The following is a 20295-nucleotide window of genomic DNA, read 5'->3' as shown; positions in this document are numbered from 1 at the left end:
AATTTTGTATCCTTTCATACATGTGCCCTTGCAGTCATGGTCTATTTACTTATATTGCATCTTAAATTTCAAATTTCTTATTATGATTTCTGATTGGGTCAGTTAAACATGAGTCCTTTCTGCTAGGTCAATCATATTTGGTATGTAGTTGCATTAAAATCACTTACAATGCTATATCTGTTTGATTCAACAGTCACTGTCTTTTTACTTTGAAATTCCTTTTTAAGGTTTTAAATTTCTTGTTAAAATTTTAATGTTAATTTTTTATAAGGTCAATTTAACTAGAACTACTCATGAAAGGTCAAAGGTATATAGTTGCATGGGTATTACTACACTACAATTCCATATCTGTTCCATGCATATGCCCCGTAGTTACTATCAAATATTGAATAACAGCCACCATGTACGACATATCTCTGTGCTAAGTGTTTATACTCTATGGGAGGTTATATTAAGATGATACTGTGACCTACATGTATCATGGGTATTAATTGATGGTGATGAAAAGTCATTTTGATGGATGTAACTAAGAACAACTGTGTTTGTTGGCTGTTACAGTGGTTTTCACTGAGAACCATGAGTTTCTGTCACTGGGGTATGCAATGTGGTTGACTTATTATGTGGCAGGTATAACCTCTAAGAGTTGAATTTAAGTTTTTTTTTTTAAATGATGCCTTTTACAGTTTTATATCAACTAAGATTTATTTTTTCAGGCTGTTGGTAAAGATATGATACTAAAAAGATCCTTGCTTTGTATGTAACCCTTTGTATTGCAAGTTAACTTCCTATCAGACAGAAACCAGGCTTTAAGTGCTTCTAAGGTCAAAGTTTAGATTTGCATTGATTACCATTATGAGGACTTTTTCCTCTATTATGCCTCTGCTGAAAAGTTTGGGGTATATAGGTTACCATCTGTCTTATCCAAAACTCCTCCTATTTTACTTGTTTGATTCTCTTTAAACTTATGCAGTATATTGGGATGTGTATATTGTCAGGAATTAAGTCTATCAGGTTTTGAAAAAGATTTGGTAATGGATTTAGAAATTGTTCAGCCTACTGTACATGTCTGATCTAATGTTCAAAACTCTTTTATTGTACACTGGATTCTCATGATAATTTGTATAGTGTTTAATAAGTATTTATTAAATATTCTTGCAGCAAAAAAGCTTATTATTTTTCTCACTTGGAAAAAGCAATCTTTGATGAAAATATAAATGCTTTCCAATATAACCATGAGTTAACTTAAATGGCATTATTATTGGGTTTCTTTGTGATATCACAATATACCTATCAGGGAAGTTGATCAGCTGAAAGAAGCCTTAAGGACTTGAAAATTATGAAAAAAACTAATGATTTACTGTTTTTAGGATCAGAATAATTCATAAATTTATTGTCTGTTTTTTTATTTGCCATTGTTGAACTAGCAGTTATTACTGTTGTTTATTTTCAGACATCACAGAAACTCCAGATTTTACTGGAAACAATTCGTGTTTTACCAGAGGAGGTTTGTATGTTATTGTAAAGAAATATTTAACATTATTAAAGAAAACAAATGTTCTGTTTAGCATTGCAACTCTCAAGACTTTAAGAATGAAGGCACAGGCCCCTGTTTCAGACAGAGCCTGGCCTCCAAAATACTACCACTCTGTATGATAGTACTTAGGGGGCAAGGCTCTGTCTGAAACGGGCCTGTGAATGAAGGGCAAAAAGGGACAAAAAACAAACATTTTCCACTCAGTTGCTTGGGTGAAATTGAATGGATTGCAATGGAATTGTTTTACAGTTACATATTACAAAAAGAAGGGTGGATTTGATTTTGATAACAAAATAGTTTAAATATGGTCCATTTAGAACTGGGTTAAGACCAATTTTGAAATTAGACAAAGATAGAATAGTGCTTACAAGGTCCATGGACCAGAAGATTTCTATATGTGATGTGAATTTAAATTTGGACGTTGGATCTTATTGAATAAATGTGTAATTGCAAATTTTAAAAGTCTTTGACCAGTTTGATTCTTATCAGAATCTCCACTGTGTCAATCTTTAATCACAATCAAAATTTAGAGCTGTATCAATCTCAGATGTTCTGATAAAACTTGATCCAGCTGTTCAGAGTTTGTGGTGCATTTTGTAAAATTGCTGTGATATTGTTAACATAAATTTCACTTTAATACATGTAATGTTAGAAGATGACCATTAATGCAAAATAAAAAAAAAGATAGTATTCTATGTTGATATGATTGGACTTCACAGGTACCTGTTGTTATAGTGTTCTATGATGGTATGATTGGACTTCACAGGTACCTGTTGTTATAGTGTTCTATGACGGTATGATTGGACTTCACTGGTACATGTTGTTATAGGAAGATTTGTTGTTTAGTTTTTCAGTTCCAGTCTTGCAAACAATAGAAGAACATTGCTACGCCAGGAACTTACCAAAGGACTCCAACATGGTACTGTATAATACTACCTTTAATTATCATTCTTCTTTTTACACTCCAATACTTCAGTATGCATTTATCCATCAATTAAAAAATATGTAATCTATTGACCCCCTTATAAATTGAACAGAGTTCTGACAGTTTCATGGCGGAATATCCTTTATTTCAGTGGGCATGTTTGTTATGATAAGGTAAATAAATTTTGAATTAAATAAGTTATATTTGTTTTAGCTCCTAACCTATAACCTGTTTATAAGTTAGTATCCTTACAGGCACCTGGTTTGGTGATTCAGTGCTTTGTCTTTTCCTATCAAGTATTTACTATTATTGAATAGCAATATAATTTCCCCATAGACAGCAACGTCAGCATGAAATAAATTTCCATATTGCACTAGTGCAAATATAGATAAAATATAGATGTTATCTGTGAAAAAAGTTCATTTTGAACAAGACTAAATTATATTGCCATACAATAGAAGGGATAATGCATGACTACTGGGGAATATTACCAGTCTTAGAATTAGTCTTCTGCACTTGAAACTTTTGAAATTTTTAAAAAATCCTAGGGATTATATTCCCCAGTATTCATACAATAACCCTATATTATTACTTCCATATTGAAGTCTCTGCTCCAATTGTAAAGACACATGTATGTGCCTTACAGTAGGGTTTACAGGAAGTGTATGTAATGAGTGCTACTCAGTTTCATGAAAAACTCGCACATTTTTATCTAATAATTTTCAAATAAGGCTATTAAAATGATATCTAATGTAAAGTAAACAAATCTTATTAATTTTCTTTCTTATTTTAGGGTATTTTGGGTTAGTCTGGTTGCCTATTTATTCAGTACCTTGCTTGTTTAATACATAGTTTACATTTCTGTTTTAGTGATATCATTACTGCAGAGTTTGCTAGGACAGTCTACTCCAGAAGATGTGAAAGAACAGTCTTTAAAATGTTTTTCCAGTTGGGTGGAGTTTGGTGTGCCTATTATGGAAGGAGAATCTGTTATTGTACAAGTCTTTCAGTCACTGCACAATCCACATCTGTTTGATACATCTGTGGAATGTCTTGTTAATGTCTTCTCTCATCCAGATTCTCACAGGTAATGGAATGTCTTGTTAATTTTATCTCTCATCCAGATTCTCACAAGTAATGGAATGTCTTGTTAATTTTATCTCTCATCCAGATTCTCATAAGTGATGGAATGTCTTGTTAATGTTTTCTATTGTCTAGATTCTCACAGGTGATTGAATGTCTTGTTAATGTTTTCTGTTGTCTAGATTCTCACAGGTAATGGAATGTCTTGTTAATTTTATCTCTCATCCAGATTCTCACAGATAATGGAATGTCTTGTTAATGTTTTGTATTGTCTAGATTCTCTTGTTAATATTTTCTATTGTCTAGATTCTCACAGATAATGGAATGTCTTGTTAATGTTTTCAATTGTCTGGATTCTCACAGATAATGGAATGTCTTGTTAATGTTTTCTATTGTCTGGATTCTCACAGATAATGGAATGTCTTGTTAATGTTTTCTATTGTCTAGATTCTCACAGGTAATGGAATGTCTTGTTAATGTTTTCTAATGTCTAGATTCTCACAGGTGATGGAATGTCTTGTTAATGTTTTCTATTGTCTAGATTCTCACAGATAATGAAATGTCTTGTTAATGTTTTCTAATGTCTAGATTCTCACAGATAATGGAATGTCTTGTTAATGTTTTCTATTGTCACAGTTTCATTACATTTTCCTGTTTTATCTATAGATTCCCCACTGTTAAGTTTTTTATGTTGTTTTTTCATACAGATTTTCATTGATCAATTGAAAATCATGTTAACATAGTTTGGGGGTATATTAAAGGTTTTACATGTTGAAACCTCTTAAATGTTTCTTCTTGTAAACCGGTCAAAGGACTTTAATGAAAATTTATAGGGAGGTTGCATATGTAGACGTGCAAAAATGTATTCTATTACTGTCAGAGGATTCCAAAGAGAGATAATCCAAATTCAGGGTTTTACAAGTTAAAACCTCGGGATGCAACTCCTTCAAAATGTTAAAGGATTTTGATGAAATTTCATAGGAAGATTGGGTATCATATGTAGATGTACATGAAGGAATTACTGATAGTTACTCTCAGAAGACTCCAAAGGGAAATGATCCAAATAAGGGTTTTACCATCTTGTAAGTGCAAACCGCTGAAGGGATTTTGAAGAAATTTTATTGGAAGGTTATTATACGTAGATGTGCATGAAGAAATATGATTTCTGTTGGATGATTCCAAAAGGAGATAATCCAACAAGCTTTTTACATTTAAAAGTCCACATTTGAACCAGGGAGGGGGGGGATTCTCATAGTGGGCTTAATCTTGGTACTTCTAGATTGTATTAAAATGAAGATTCTCACAGATACTTGAAAATCTTTTCAACATGTTCTTTCAACTGGTTTTTTGGTTTGGCAAATTGACTTTCTGTTATCCATTTTTTTCAATGCATTGACTTTGTGTAGTATTAAAAATGTACCTTTTTACAGTTGAGGTCTCAGTTCTTGTTGGCCAAATTTACCAGACATAATATATATAGAACCAAAGTGTATTTATTTGATTACAGATTTCCATACATGAAGAACCATATATATATTTATTTGATGACCAATTTCCATACCTGAAGAACCATATGTATTTACTTGACTACAGATTTCCATACATGAAGAACGATATGTATTTACTTGATTACAGATTTCCATACATGAAGAACAATATGTATTTATTTGATTACAGATTTCCATACATGAAGAACTATATGTATTTATTTGATGACCGATTTCCGTACATGAAGAATGATATGTATTTATTTGATTACAGATTTCCATACACGATACAGAAATTCCTGCCCAATGTTTTAGCATTATCTGAGATGTTCAAGAAAGCCACAGAGTCATCTGACATGGTAGGACAACAGCCAGAACAACTATGGGAATGTCTGTTGAATTCCTTACTTTAAGGCATCAGTGGCATTAGCTTTAAATGTCATCTTTATGTAGTGCATATTTGTTGATTAATTTTTTGTCAAGAAAACCATAGTAACCATATGTGACATTTTATTCTCAGCAATCCTTCATGGTAATGATTTGAAAGGAAAGCTTTGGAATTTTATTTGAAGCTTCAGATAATTAGATTTTATATTTGAGACTTTGGCTTAGCACTTGATTTAAAGGAAAATATCACCTTTGCATTAAGTTTGGCTCTTATGTAAAATCATATCCATGTAAACAAAAATAAATAACCTTTTATGCAAAATTCGCTTTGGTAAAATGCACAAGGCTATGCATAATTCAAAATGTTTAAAACGAATGTAGATAGTTATCTGGCAGAACTCTAGAATTTCTAATAGAAGGAAATTATGGTATTGATTATTAGGAAACTTTATTAATTTTTGCCAATAGCTTTAGATTAGCTTGTGATGTCACTAAGTTGGATCGGTACTAATACCAGTACAGATTAGTATATAAAGAAAAGTATTTGATTTTTTTCAATTCAGTTTTTTCATGAACATTTGACAGATTACTTTTAATATTTATAACTTCACTATAACACACTTCTATTTCCTGTTCTTGTTTCCTTGATATTGATGGCATTTGTGTCCAATGGACTTATTTCTTCCAGACTATGAAGGATTAGAGCTGGGTTCATATCATATATGACATATCATCAATACAGCATGCTCTTTTCTTCCATCTTTTCATTTGAATAAAATATCAAATAATCAAACCTCATGCAACCAGTGGTTGGGGTATACTAGTAATGTGTTCACCCATTCGTCTGTCCATCTATCTGTCTGTCTGTCAGTCTATGCAGTCATCATAATTTGTTTTCTCTACAGCATCCTTGCTAGGAAAAATAAAGGAGTGCTGTGCGTAGCCCCAATCACACCTGCTCCCTTATGTCCTATGAAGTTCCCTTTTGGTGCCCCATTACAATTATCTGAATGTCCCATTAAGAATACACAATTGTTAATTATCCCAAGCCAATGAAGAGGTGTTACCTTTATGAAACCACATCCTGATTACCTCAGGTAATTATTGTGGTCAGTTGACAAGTAGAAAATGGATCCTGGTTGGATCTATCACCATTTCATCTTTATGAAACCACATCCTGTTGTTCATAAGGTAATTATTGTGGTCAATTGACAAGTAGAAAATGGATCCTTGTTGGAACTATCACCGTTTCATGGACAGCGGATCATTTGTTTATAATTAATTTCTACTGCACAATTAATTTGACAAATTACTGTCAATTTAACAGGTCTAATTTTTAGAACCATGTGTGTAAATAATTGCATGTAACAGGTTTGTATATTCAAAATATCAGTTACCTCACGTATTATTTCAACCTTTTTTTGCTAATCTTCAACAGTACGGTATATTTAACAAAAGTTGTAATATGAAGTCATATTCCTTTTAATTAGAAATGATTTTGAAATATGGTTGCAGCAATATTGAACATTTGTTAAATTTCAATCATTCACCTCATGATATACAATCAATGTAAAGAAACGCCCTAAATTAAACTGTTTGACATAAACAAGAATGTAACCTGCCTTTTCTTGATCACATCTTCTGAACATTATAAATCCTTAAGTCATGTGTATAGTTATGAAAATGTTTGGGAGATGTGCATACTTGGTATTATAGAAAGTAGTGACATCTAAAAGTTTTTAAAATTTTTATTGAGGGTAGGGGGTATTTCAGAATTACAATTAAGTTTAGAAGAAACCTCTACAAATAGGACTATTTTTATATTGCATGCATTTATGATATTTTCTGTTGCTTTACTATTGCACCAATTCACATTACATTTGTGCCAAAAAGGATATTACGTTTTGGCCAAAAATAAATCCTACATTTGCACCATTTTTTTTTACAAATTCAGGTAAAGTAAACATATAGCATGTGAAATACATTTTAATTCTTTATTTCAACATATTTAAAATATCATGGATACCTTTCTATGTTGGAGTTATTGCCTTTTTTGGATGTTTTTGATGTTAATATTTTCAAAAATCTTCTTCTCAAAAACTATTATACAGAATTTAATGAAAGTAAGTTTTTTAGGGTATCCTTAACAAAATGACTCTTTGGATTTTTGATTGGTTAAAAAACATTGCTGCCTTTATTAAAAATAGAACATAGGAGTTGTACAGTAGTTTTTTGCATATATCTCCAAAACCATTTGGTTTGGCCAATGTCTTTCAATTGCTGAAATATCCTTATTATAAGGCCTATAAAAGTCTTCAGGGATCAAAGTTGTATGATGACTCCATGTAAGGGTTATTACCCTTGAGAGATGAAAAACGACATTTTTTTGCAATTTTCAGTCAATATCTTGAAATTGAATGAAACTTCCGATTGATGAAATGATCCTCATGATAAGTCATACCAAAGTCTTCATGGAGTTGAAATTGTCTGATAACTTCTTGTTAGAGTTATTGCCCTTGAAAAGCAAGAATTGGACCAGGAGAGCGATTTAGGCTCCTGGGAGCCTCATGTTTAATTTCAAATAATGTTGTTATTTGGGTGTATGAATATGACCTCAGAGCACTGGGTAGACCAAGTAGGCTGTCCAAGGTGGATTAAGATGTTAAACAAAGACATTAACAAAACTGTTAAGTGTGACAAATGATCAAAGGTGAGATGAATTTATTTTGATGTGCATTAATTTGCTCTTTTCAAAAACATAATTGAATATATATTACTAATCAACACTGGTTTATTGTAATATTGTTCAAAATATAATTATTTTAATTTGTTTTTTTTAATTAAGTATTATATGTATTGTTTGATCAATCTTGCCCTATTAGCATACATAACTACCTTATCATTAAATGGCAATGTATTTGAAATGTAATTGAAAAGTATTTTTATAAAATCAATATTTTCAAAAAGTAGTGAAATACAACTATTTGAAAATTTCTTGAATTACAAATACAAATGTACTTTGCAATTACTTTCAAAAATGTATTTAATTATAATTGATTGCAATTACTGATTTCAGTTACCCCAACCCTGTTTATGGTTATAAAAAAAACATGCTACCATTAATGTGTCCTCTTCCCTGCATCAATTTTTAAATACTAGCTAGAACAATGCTCTAGGATAGGTTAATTTACTTATTTCCTTCTAACATTGGTAACAGGTTAATAGCTATTTAAGCTTGGATGGGATTGATTTTCACAGAAACCAGTCAAGGGGCACTGTTTTTTTTAAGGGAGAACTTACATAAAAATAAATGATTTAGCATGTGTTTTTATGTCAGATTAATTAACTGTAATCATGCTTGTTCATCTAACTTATCATCACTCCTCCACCAACACTTCTTTTGACTGCCAATGGAGCTGAATTTTTGTATGCTGTTTAATCTTTTTTGCTTACAGATTAGCAGTAGGTTTATTTTTTTCTACTCAGTTTAATGTTTCAAATTGAAATTCTTACATTAAGTAACATCTTTTGTGACCTTTTTGGTTGTTTATTTTCAGGATGTTTGTCAGGGAATCTGTCAAATTGTTGTTTCTCTGGCTGAAAATCATACCAAACTGATCATTGATGCATTACAGTGTCAGGAAGATGAAAGAAAAAATAATGTCTTAAATTTGATCAGAATGGTGTTGGCAAGTATTGGTTATCTTAAACTTGATCAGAATGGTGTTGGCAAGTATAGGTTAGCTTAAACTTGATCAGAATGGTGTTTGCAAGTATTGATTAATTAAACTTGATCGGAATGATGTTGGCAGGTATTGATTAACTTAACTTGATCAGAATGGTGTTGGAAAATATAGGTTACTGTAAATTGATCATGGGGTTGGCAAGTATAGGTTACTGTAAACTTGATCAGATGGTGTTGGCAAGTATTGATTAATTAAACTTGATCGGAATGGTGTTGGCAAGTATTGATTAACTTAAACTTGATCAGGATGGTGTTTGCAAGTATTGATTAACTAAACTTGATCAGAATGGTGTTGGCAAGAATAGGTTAACATTATCTAGATCATAATTTTTTAAAACTTTATGGGAATGGTATTGTCAATCTTGACTAACTTATTATTATAGAGAATATGTTATACTTTAATTGTATTTTTCAGGCTTGCACATCCATACCTGGACATTTTCCAGTTGATGAGAACTTCAGTAATATGCCTTTCACATTCTGGTATGTTATACAGGTAAGTTTGATTTTTACATTGTTTTAAATGTATGCATAAACTATCAAGAAATTTCCTAAAAAAAAATTGAGGGTTAAATAGGAGTCACTTTTGTCTATTTGTCTGTCTGTCTGTCCGTCCATCCATCAATGTACTTTGTCAACTCCTCCCAAACCTGATATGGTGATATGTATGACATCAAGGACCAGATGCTTGTTAAGGAAGTTAATCAAACTTCAAATATTTGATCATGTGTGAAGCTTCTTATAACTGGTTTATTGCTTCAAATGAAACTTTACACTGTAGTTGCACACTTTCTGCAGATGAGCAGGAATGAATTTGAATAGAAGTTTACGAGTAAATCAGTATGATACATTCCACCAAAGCAGTTTCTTATATTTTAGAATGAACATAATAAATTAATATCTAATTAGTCTAGAATTAACCGGGTTTATCATAGATGTGACTTGTATTTTAGGATGAAGTTTTAGAATCTGATCAGTCCAGGTGTCAGGTTTTGTTACCGGTGATTCAACCTTTCTTTTTCTCGCTGGTCGAGGTTTTGTTAATAAAAGTACAGTATCCTGATGATTCAGTCTACAGCTCATGGACAGCAGGTATACAAGTATTGTCACATCATTACCAGATTATGTGAAATCATTGCCAGATTTAGTATAATCATTGTCACATTAGATATCACATTTAATTCACATGGCTAAAATAGGAATATCCTTGTTTCTTTAAGTGAGAAGTATTGTTTTTGTCAGGTCTGTCTGTCACACTTTTGTTTCCTGCTTGCTGAAATTCCTTTTTTGTGACGTCACAATAATATCTCATCTGTGGGTAAGATATGGAAATCTCACATGGCTAAAACTAGAAATATCCTAGTCTTTTAAGTGAGATCCTATCTGTCTGTCTGTTACACTTTTGGTAGTGCAACTCTTGGGAAACTCCTGAACCAAATTTCATGAAACTTTTTAGGTAGTTAGGACATGAGGTATAGTTGTGCATATAATCAGGAATTTTTTTTCTCTGCTTCATTTTCTGGGTGTAATACCCATTTGAACTTTAAAATTTTATGAAATATACCACTGAATCTGATGGTAATAGATACAATGACCTATTTTTTGTTTGTTTGAAAAATGTACCAATTTCAATTTATTAAGACTGAAAGAGCAGTCAAGGGAACCAAGATCCTTGCGAAAATCAAAATAATGTAATCCAGGGACAAAGACCAGACATGGAAAACAGACAAACACAACAAAGAACATAAAGTGTCCAAAACAATGCATACAAAGTAACAAAAGCTAAAGCAACTCAGACTCCACTAAAAACTAAAGTTAATGAACCTATCGTGTTCTGTAGTCAGTTCGTTCTCCAGTGAAATAATCATTGGATTGTTTATTATTGACAGATGAAATTGAACAATTCAGATGTTACAGACAAGATATTGGTGATACTATGGTTAGTAATTCTTATCTTTTGTTCAGGTCAATCATCTTCATGACATCATGAAATGTGACTCGTGATATTCTGTTAGATAAAATTATACTCTCTGCATATATTGGGTTATATAGGAATCATCCTGTCTGTTAACATTTCTTGTAACTTCTCCTAAACTGCTTAAGGGATTTTGATGAAATTTTATCGGAATGTTGGGCATCATATTATGTAGATGTGCATGAAGAAATATAATTACTGTATTTTCAGGTCGATAAGTCGATATTTTTTTTCAGCAAAGTGTCAGACTTATATAAGATTTTTCAAGAAAAATGTTCATCTACAATGCATTTCATAAGATTTGTTTAATTCACTTTTCAAAATTTTTGGTAAACTGCAATCAACGATAAGCCATCACTCACACAGTCAAACCGGCGATTGAATTCAAATATTATTGATCATTGCCGCTATCTTTAAAAACTTTGAAACTTTTAAACTGTCAAAATATATAAACAAACTCTAGCAGATATGTTAAAAAACTCTTTTTTAAACTGGAAAGACATTATTACGTGTTGTGGAGTTATCAGTCCTTTAATAAATAAATTATAACCATTTACGGTATGTCGTAACACATTTGCATGTGGCTCATATTATAATTAGTTAGAGTGTTATCTAAATGGCTATTTGCAACCAAATTTGCAGGTAACAGTTATTTTTTACTGTATTTCGTAATACCAGGTAATATTGTTTATTAATTACCGCTCGTAATTATGACCATTTCATCAAACAAATTTCCTGCTTATTTCTCACATGGCTGCCCAAGCAGTGGACGCTTACCCTACCGGTGCACCTGGTCCATGCTTCCAGTTTTTAGTGGAGTCCGAGTTGCTCATTTGCTTTTGTTACTTTGTATGATTTTAGTTACTTTATGTTCTTTGTTGTGTGTGTCAGTTTTCCATGTCTGGTCTTTGTCCCTGGATTACATTCTTTTGATTACCGCTATAACTGCTTATTTCACACATGGGTGTCCACGTTTGACATGTTTACGATTTCGTACACCTAATGATCTAAGGCTTCAGAACCATTGATATGCCATTCAATAAAAATAATTGAACTCGCGGACAAAGTACACGTAAACAAAAACACAAATATAATTAAATTCAGAAATATTATACTTCGTAACATCGCTTGAATAATATGCTGTTGAAAACAAACATTTCCGCTGACACCTTTGTGCATGAAGGAAAATTATTACTGTCAGAGGATTCATAACAGATAATTGAACTTAAGGGTAATACATTTAACTCCTTTTTGAGCGGGGATATTCTCTTTTTGAGCTTGCTCATAGTATTCGTAGTTACATCATGCTTACATGTACATGCATATTTATCTTTGTTTATGAATATGGAATAGCTTTCTTGTTAATTTACTATGTTGGCTTTCCATAGTAAGTAATTAATATTGTGTGTAAATGTTTTACAGATGTACTCCTACAGTATATTACGAGAGCCACTGTTAGGATACTTATGTTCTGTTCTTGGGGGATGTATAGATAAAAGTCAATCAGTTCGATGGCAGGTATAATACATTTTTATGTCAATAATGTTGTCTCACAAAATCTCCTCCAATTTTATGATGGATTGTAGCTGATCTCCCACAATTAGGTTAGACTAGGTTAACAGGTATGATGGGTTGCAGGAGATCTCCCACTATTAGGTTAGACTAGGTTAACAGGATTGTAGATCTCCCTCAATAAGGTTAGACTAGGTTAACAGGATTGTAGATCTCCCTCAGTTAGGTTAGACTAGGTTAACAGGTATGCATTATGACATGATGAAAGTAACATTTGCATCATGTCATAGTAGTTTTTTTCTTACAAGGTAGTGACGACATTCTACTTTTTTAGCTCACCTGGCCAAAGGCCAAGTGAGCTTATGCCATCACTTGGCGTCTGATGTCGTCATCATGGACAAATTTAAAAAAAAACTACTGGACTGACAGGTTTTAAACTTGGCATGATTGTTCCTTAGAGTGTTCTGCACAAAATGAATGTTGGGATTGTTGATTCATGGAAAAACATGGTCCCCGTTACTAAAAATAGAACATAGGGGTCAGATGTCAGTTTTTTGCAAATAACTCAAAAACCGTTGCCATTTGCAAATTTTTAGTGGGGTAATATTGTTCAGCATCATGAGACACACCTATGCCAAAATTTTCAAACAGATGGGTCAACTAATGTAGGAGTTAAGGCCCCTGAAACAGTTTTTTTTTTGCATTTGTCGCATGTGCAACTTTGAATATCTTCTTCTCAAAATCCATTGCACAGAATTCAATAAAATTTGGCATTTCTGTTCCTTAGGGTATCCCACACAAAATGACCTTTGGGATTGTTGATTCATAAAAAAACATGGGCACCATTACTAAAAATAGAACATAGGGGTCAAATGGTAGTTTTTTTGCAAATAACTCAAAAACCGTTGCCTTTAGCAAATTTCTGACAGGGTAGTATTGTTCAGCATTATGAGACGGACTTATGCCAAAATTTTCAAAATGATTGGTCAACAGATGTAGGAGTTACGGCCCCTGAAACAGTTTTTTTTTGTATTTTCACATGTGCAACTTTGAAAATCTTCTCAAAATCCATTGCACAGAATTCAATGAAAGTTGACATATATGTTCCTTAGGGTATCCCACACAAATTGACATTTGGGATTATTGATTCATGAAAAAACATGGCTGCCATTACTAAAAATAGAACATAGGGGTCAGATGGAAATTTTTTGCAAATAACTCAAAAACCGTTGCCTATAGCAAATTTCTGGCATGGGTAAAATTGTTAAGCATCATGAGAAGGACCTATGCTGAAATTTTCATTCATTGACTTTTGTAGGAGTTACGACCCCTGAAACAGTTTTTTTGTTGTTGTTTTTTTATTCACATGTACAACTTTGAAAATCTTCTTCTCTAAAACCATTTAAGATAATTGAATGAAAATAAGCATAATAGATCAATAGTGTATTGTGCTCAAAATGACTGTTGGGATTTTTAATTTGTGAATAGATATGGCTGCCTATTCTAAAAATGGAACTTAGGGGTCATAAGACAGGTTTTTGAAAAAAATTCAAAAATTGTAGCCTTTAGCAAAATTCTGGTTCAGATCATGAAAATGCTATGGAAAGCATTTCTTGCATTTGACAATTTAGTTGAATTTAACTTAGCTTGTCTCGTTCCTCAAGTTTTTCAAATAAGCAAATGCTTAACCAGGTGAGCGATTCAGGCTCTCTTTAGCCTCTAAAATAGCAACATTCACCAGAATGAAATGTGGTATGATTTTTAATATTATTGATACAGATTTCAGCAAATTAAGAATATATCAATGAAGCCATTTTTAGCTCACCTGGCCGAAGACCATGTGAGGTATTGCCATCACTTGGCGTCCGTCGTTAGAATCAAACTTGGTATGAATGTTCCTTGGGGTATCGTGCATAGAACTGATGTGGGGATTTTTGATCCGTTGAAAAACATGGCCACTGTTACTAAAAATAGAACAAAGTGGTCAGACAGTAGTTTTTCACACATTTCTCCAAAACTGTTAGGTTTAGCAAAATTATTTCTATAACTGAAATGACCCTTATTATAAGACCTTCAAAAGTTGTCAGGTATCAAAGTTGTTAGACGACTTCTTGTAAGAGCTATTGCTCTTGAATGATGAATTTTTACAGTTTTCAGCCAATATCTTGAATACTTTAATAGATAGAAAGAAACTTTCTATCGCTGAAATGATCCTTTTGATAGTCCTACCAAAGTCTTCTTGAGTCAAAACTGTTGGACAACTCTCTGTTAAATTTATTGCCCTTGAAAGACAAACTTTAACCAGGTGAGCGATTCAGGCTCTTGGGAGCCTCTTGTTGTCATATTCATAAGGTTGTTTTTATGGAATAATTTAATAATGAAAAATGTGTTGTATTTTTCCTGTTTAGACCTCTGTGTTAATCCTATTGTCCTCTATTTTTGCCTATACAGTTGACTGATGCTGTATCGTTCATGTTTGAACCTCTGTATTTGTCTTTATAGTTGGCTGAAGCTACATTCTTCCTGTTTAGACCTCTGTGTTAATCATATTGGCCTCTGTATTTGTCTTTATAGTTGGCTGAAGCTGTATTTTTCCTGTTTAGACCTCTGTGTTAATCATATTGGCCTCTGTATTTGTCTTTATAGTTGGCTGTAGCTGTATTCTTCCTGTTTAGATCTTTGTTTTAATCCTATTGACCTCTATTTTTGCCTATACAATTGACTGAAGCTGTATCGTTGGTGTTTGAACCTCTATTTTGGCCATATTAAACTCTATATTTTTTATAATTGTTGAAACTATATTCTTCCTGTTTAGACCTCTATGTTAACCATATTGACCTGTATATTTGTATTCCTGTTGGCTGATGCTGATTCTTCCTGTATGGACCTCAGTGTTAATAATATTGACCTGTATATTTGTCTTTATAGTCAGCTGAAGCTGTATTCTTCCTGTTTAGACCTCTGTTTTAATCATATTTACCTGTATATTTGTATTTATAGTCAGCTGCAGCTGTATTTTTCCTGTTTAGACCTCTGTATTTGTTATTCCAGTTGGCTGAAGCTGTATTTTTCCTGTTTGGATCTGTAGCAGAAAGTGTTGATTTGGATGAGAATCTCTACATGTCTAATGTAATGAACCTGATACCAAAGTTACCATTTGATAATATAAAATTTATCTCCACAGCATTATATATGGTCGGTAAGTCTCCACAGCATTATATATGGTCAGTAAGTAATAGTCTTCATGGCATTGTGTATGGTCGGTAAGTAGTTGTCTCCACAGCATAATATATGGTCGGTAAGATGTAGTCTCCACAGCATTATATATGGTCGGTAAGTCTCCACAGCATTATATATGGTCGGTTAGTAATTATCTCCACAGCATTATATATGGCTGGTAAGTTGTAGTCTTCTCAACATTATATATGGTCGGTTAGTAGTTATCTCCACAGCATTATATCTGGTTGGTAAGTTGTAGTCTCCTCAGCATTCTATATATCTGGTTATTAAGTTGTAGTCTCCTCAGCATTGTATATAGTAGGTAAGAAGTAGTCTCCATGGCATTATATCTGGTTGGTAAGTAGTTGTCTCCACAGCATTATATGTGGTTGGTAAAGTGTAGTCTCCACAACACTATATATGGTGGTTAGTAGTGGTGTAATTACAAGCCTTTACAAACACCTGTACTTCTGCTGTGTTTGAGTGAATAGATTGTAACAAACAGTTTATGGTACATCTGTTTTTCTTTTTTAACAAGATAATAACTGTGGAATATTTAAATATACATTAAAATTTAACAAATGTATACCAAAGTAAAACTATAAATAACAATGGTTAGAAAGACACAAGGGCAGTATCATGTAAATGTAGATTTATATAAACTTCGATACATTCACAATTCTTTGTTTGGTTTGTTTAAGACCTTCAATTATTTGACTAAAAATTAACATCCACACAGAATGTTTGGTAATGTAAATCACAAAAAGAACACCTCACAAAATTCCCACAGTTACAGTAAAGAAGTATTTCATTTTCAGGATCTTTTGGTGAATGGTTGAATTACCATCCTGAGATACTTGGTTCCGTGATCCCACTGATTCTTCAGGGCCTTACTAATAGTGAGGTAGCTACTGCTGCTACAATGTCACTGAAAGATGTCACCAGAGAAAATTTAGACCACATTACACCATTTATACACCAGATACTATCCTCTAGTCAGGTAATGTACTGAGATATAATCAGCAACTTTATACAATAGCCAGGAATAAAATAGTTAGAAGTGAAATTTAAATTGTAATTTGGATTCTATACAGATAAAACATGACAGTTGAATAGGCAATAACAGTACACTGACTTGACATTAAACAAATATATGGATAAGGCTTAGAACAGTGGGAAAATTGAAGGTGGGGTTTTCACTGGTTCAAGCTGAAGTGATGTATCAGTTTTATGTCAAGTCTGGGATTGACTTTTAAAGTTATGACTTGAACTGCATAGGAATTAGGGGCTAAAAAAAGATTAGAAAAATGAATGATATTCAGACAATAACTTAGTAAAATCAAATGGATCTCATTGCATTTGTACCATTAAGTGCCATACTTACTAAGGAAGTCTGGGATTGACTTTGGGGGCTGTGACTTGAACCATTTATGAATAAGGGGCCTAAAAGGAGCTGTCAAATATTTAATTAGAATCAAATTATGAGCTGTATTAATCTTGAATATCATGTCCATACTTGCACCAACTGTTGAGGGCTTGCCCTCTGCAGTAGTATCAAGCTGAACCCAGTGAAGCATTATATTAACACTATAATACTAACCTTTTTTTATAAAACCACAAAATTGATATCCGCAAATATGTTCACTTAACAGAATCTGTGAGAATCAATATAATTGTAGTACTCAGAGATACTGAAATTGAATCAAATGGATTATTAAACTTTTTTTTACAGAATGCATTGAACAGCAATACCTTAAAGGTTTGTAAGAATTACTCCTTGTCACTTACCTTTCTCAAGTTTTTTGTCCCTTGCCTTTCTCGAGTTCAGCATTTTGTCTTTCACTAACCTCAATCTAAAAATAAGAAAATTCTTCTGTGTTTTCAAATTCTATGAAATATCAAAATATTATCAACCAATCAATATGTTAGCCTTTAATTATATATACACAGTAACATTTACCTTCCAGAGCAAGGATTGTATAAGGCTGATGTGTTCTGTAGGACAGGTCTTGTCAGTTGTGGAGTTTGATCAGATCATGCAGTATCTGAATGCTATACTGACTCCACACCTTCAGCAACTTGATGAACTCTCTAAACAGGAGGTATGATTCATAGATTCATAGATTGAACTTTCTTTACAAGAGATAAAAAAGTTAGTTGGTGATTAATGACAGTTTCATGCAGGTGTATATTGATGAGTTACACATTTAGTTTAATTGTGTTTTTGTACCTTGATTTTTGATGGAGTGTTTTCTCTTTAACTTAGAATTATTACTGTTATAACCAGTTTTATGGACTTTGTATAATTGCTGAAAATTTTGCAGCTGTATATATAATGGTATCATGATGTTGTAGTCATCATATGTAGACACTGCACTTCTGGACAACTACTTGGGGCCAGAAACAAGTATTTTGTGATATTTAGACAATAACTTGAGTAAATCTGAATAAATCTCTTTTAAATTTTACAACAATGTGTCATTTCATAAAAGGAAGGCTGGGATTTAATTTAGGTGTGACTTGAGCCGTTAAAGAATGGGGGCATAAAAGGAATCAGAAACCAAGGCTTTTCAGACAATGATTGACCATGAGGTGACCTATAGAAGTTTCATTGTTTGATTGGTATTTGATGGATGACTATCTCATACCACATCTCCTATTTTTATATTGAGTAAAATTGATTTGATCTCTTTAAAATTGTACCACAAAGTGCTACACTTTCAAACGAAGGCTAGGATTGAATTTTGGAGTTTGGAATTAAAAAGTTTAGGAATAAAAGCTAAAAAGTGTCCAGAAACAAGCATTTTCCTGATGTCCAGACAATGATTTGAGATCACTTTGAAATTATACCTCAAGGTGTCATACAACAAGAGGAAGACAAGGATTGATTTTGGGGAATCTGATTTGTACTGATTAGAAATAAGGGGGCAAAAAGAGGCCACATTATTTCTGATCAAATTCTTATTCAGTGTCAAATATTTAATCTCAGTCCTTATTCAGAACTGTATCAACTAAGCTTGAAAGGTGTGTCCATACTTGTTGGAATTTAATCATGTGTTCAAATCTGTGTCAATAAGATGTGTTCATTAAATTATAGATAAGGTAAAATATTTGGTTGGAATTGCAAAACACAGTAATTGTTCTATTTTAGGCCTTGCATATTAATTGTTTATTGATTTTTAACATGTTAAGTGTAGTGAGGTAATCATTTTGTAACATTCTACATTATTATTGTTTATTTTAAAAGGGTTCATTAATATAAATATAAGTGTATAATACTAATATATTTATTGTATACTATGTGCTGAGGAGAAGACCTCTGCCTTACCTTGAGAATAAGGTGCATACACCTCTGTCCTACCCTGAGAATAAGGGACATGTACCTCTATCATACCCTGAGAATAAGGGACATGTACCTCTATCATACCCTGAGAATAAGGGACATACCTCTGTCTTACCTTGAGAATAAGGGATATGTACCTCTATTGTACCCTGAGAATAAGGGACATACCTCTGTCTTCCCCTGAAAATAAGGGACATATACCTCTATCCTATTTTTATAGTAACAAGTGTCTTTAAGTAAACTTGCCAAGTGGTTTGTAATATATTTACATTTAGTTAATACATTTTGTCCTTCTTGTTTTTTCAGCCATCAACAGCTGTAAAGAATGGCATTTTACTGAAACTGAAGATGATTAGTTGGTTATTCCAGTCATTAGATACAGAGAGAGATTCAGAGGAGAGGGAGGGCAAACCAGCTAAAGAAAAGTCTGATAAACCTAAACCAGTAAGTCTGTGTTAAACCAGAAAAAACCTAAACAGCAAAGTCGATGGCAAACCATAAAAATCTATACCAGTAAGTCAAGGTCAAACCAGTTACAAACCTTTACCAGAAAATCAAGGTCAAACCAGAATAAAAACTAAAGCAGTAAGTCAAGGTCTAACCAGAAAACCTAAACAATAATGTCAATGTCAAACCTGAAAAACCTTAACCAATATGGCAAGGTCAAACCAGAAAAAACCTAAAATAGTAAGTCAATGTCAAACCTGAAAAACCTTAACCAATATGGCAAGGTCAAACCAGAAAAAAAAACCTAAAACAGTAAGTCAAGGTCAAATCAGAAAAACGTAAACAGCAGAGTCAATGTCAAACCAGAAAAATCTAAATCAGTAAGTCAAGGTCAAACCAGAAAAACCTAAATCAGTTAGTCAAGGTCAAACCAAGTACAAACCTAAACTAGTGAACCAAGGTTATCCAATAAGTCAAACCAGCTAAATTTTAACTAGTAAATCAAGGTCAAACCCAATGAAACTAAACCAGTAAACCAAGGTCAAACCAGAAAAACCTGGTCCTGTATGAGTGGGGATATACATTATGTACCTACTGGTAGCAACGTCCTGTATGAGTGGGGATGTACAATATGTACC

At 32.7% G+C, this 20295-nt stretch overlaps 1 protein-coding gene across 6 annotated transcripts in view; it reads left to right on the top strand.

Annotated features, from left to right (window-relative positions):
• Positions 1–20295, top strand: part of LOC148630273 (importin-13-like) — a 46641-nt gene that overhangs the window by 13203 nt on the left and 13143 nt on the right. For all 6 annotated transcript variants that reach the window (XM_088564576.1, XM_088564577.1, XM_088564578.1 and 3 more), the window contains 14 exons: positions 1451–1504; positions 2381–2453; positions 3330–3546; positions 5304–5388; positions 8974–9105; positions 9577–9657; positions 10115–10253; positions 11051–11100; positions 12559–12654; positions 15700–15847; positions 16686–16867; positions 17600–17626; positions 17835–17969; positions 19517–19654. In XM_088564576.1, coding sequence (XP_088420702.1) covers positions 1451–1504; positions 2381–2453; positions 3330–3546; positions 5304–5388; positions 8974–9105; positions 9577–9657; positions 10115–10253; positions 11051–11100; positions 12559–12654; positions 15700–15847; positions 16686–16867; positions 17600–17626; positions 17835–17969; positions 19517–19654 — 1557 coding nt within the window. The remainder of the gene's footprint in view (positions 1–1450; positions 1505–2380; positions 2454–3329; positions 3547–5303; positions 5389–8973; positions 9106–9576; positions 9658–10114; positions 10254–11050; positions 11101–12558; positions 12655–15699; positions 15848–16685; positions 16868–17599; positions 17627–17834; positions 17970–19516; positions 19655–20295) is intronic.

This window comes from Perna viridis, chromosome 1 (genome assembly GCF_037379345.1).
Source record: "Perna viridis isolate PV_CMFRI_1.1 ecotype Kerala chromosome 1, ASM3737934v1, whole genome shotgun sequence".
Taxonomy (NCBI): Eukaryota; Metazoa; Mollusca; class Bivalvia; order Mytilida; family Mytilidae; genus Perna; species Perna viridis.
Note: the sequence above shows the minus strand (reverse complement) of the source record. Positions and strands in the feature narration are given on the sequence as shown.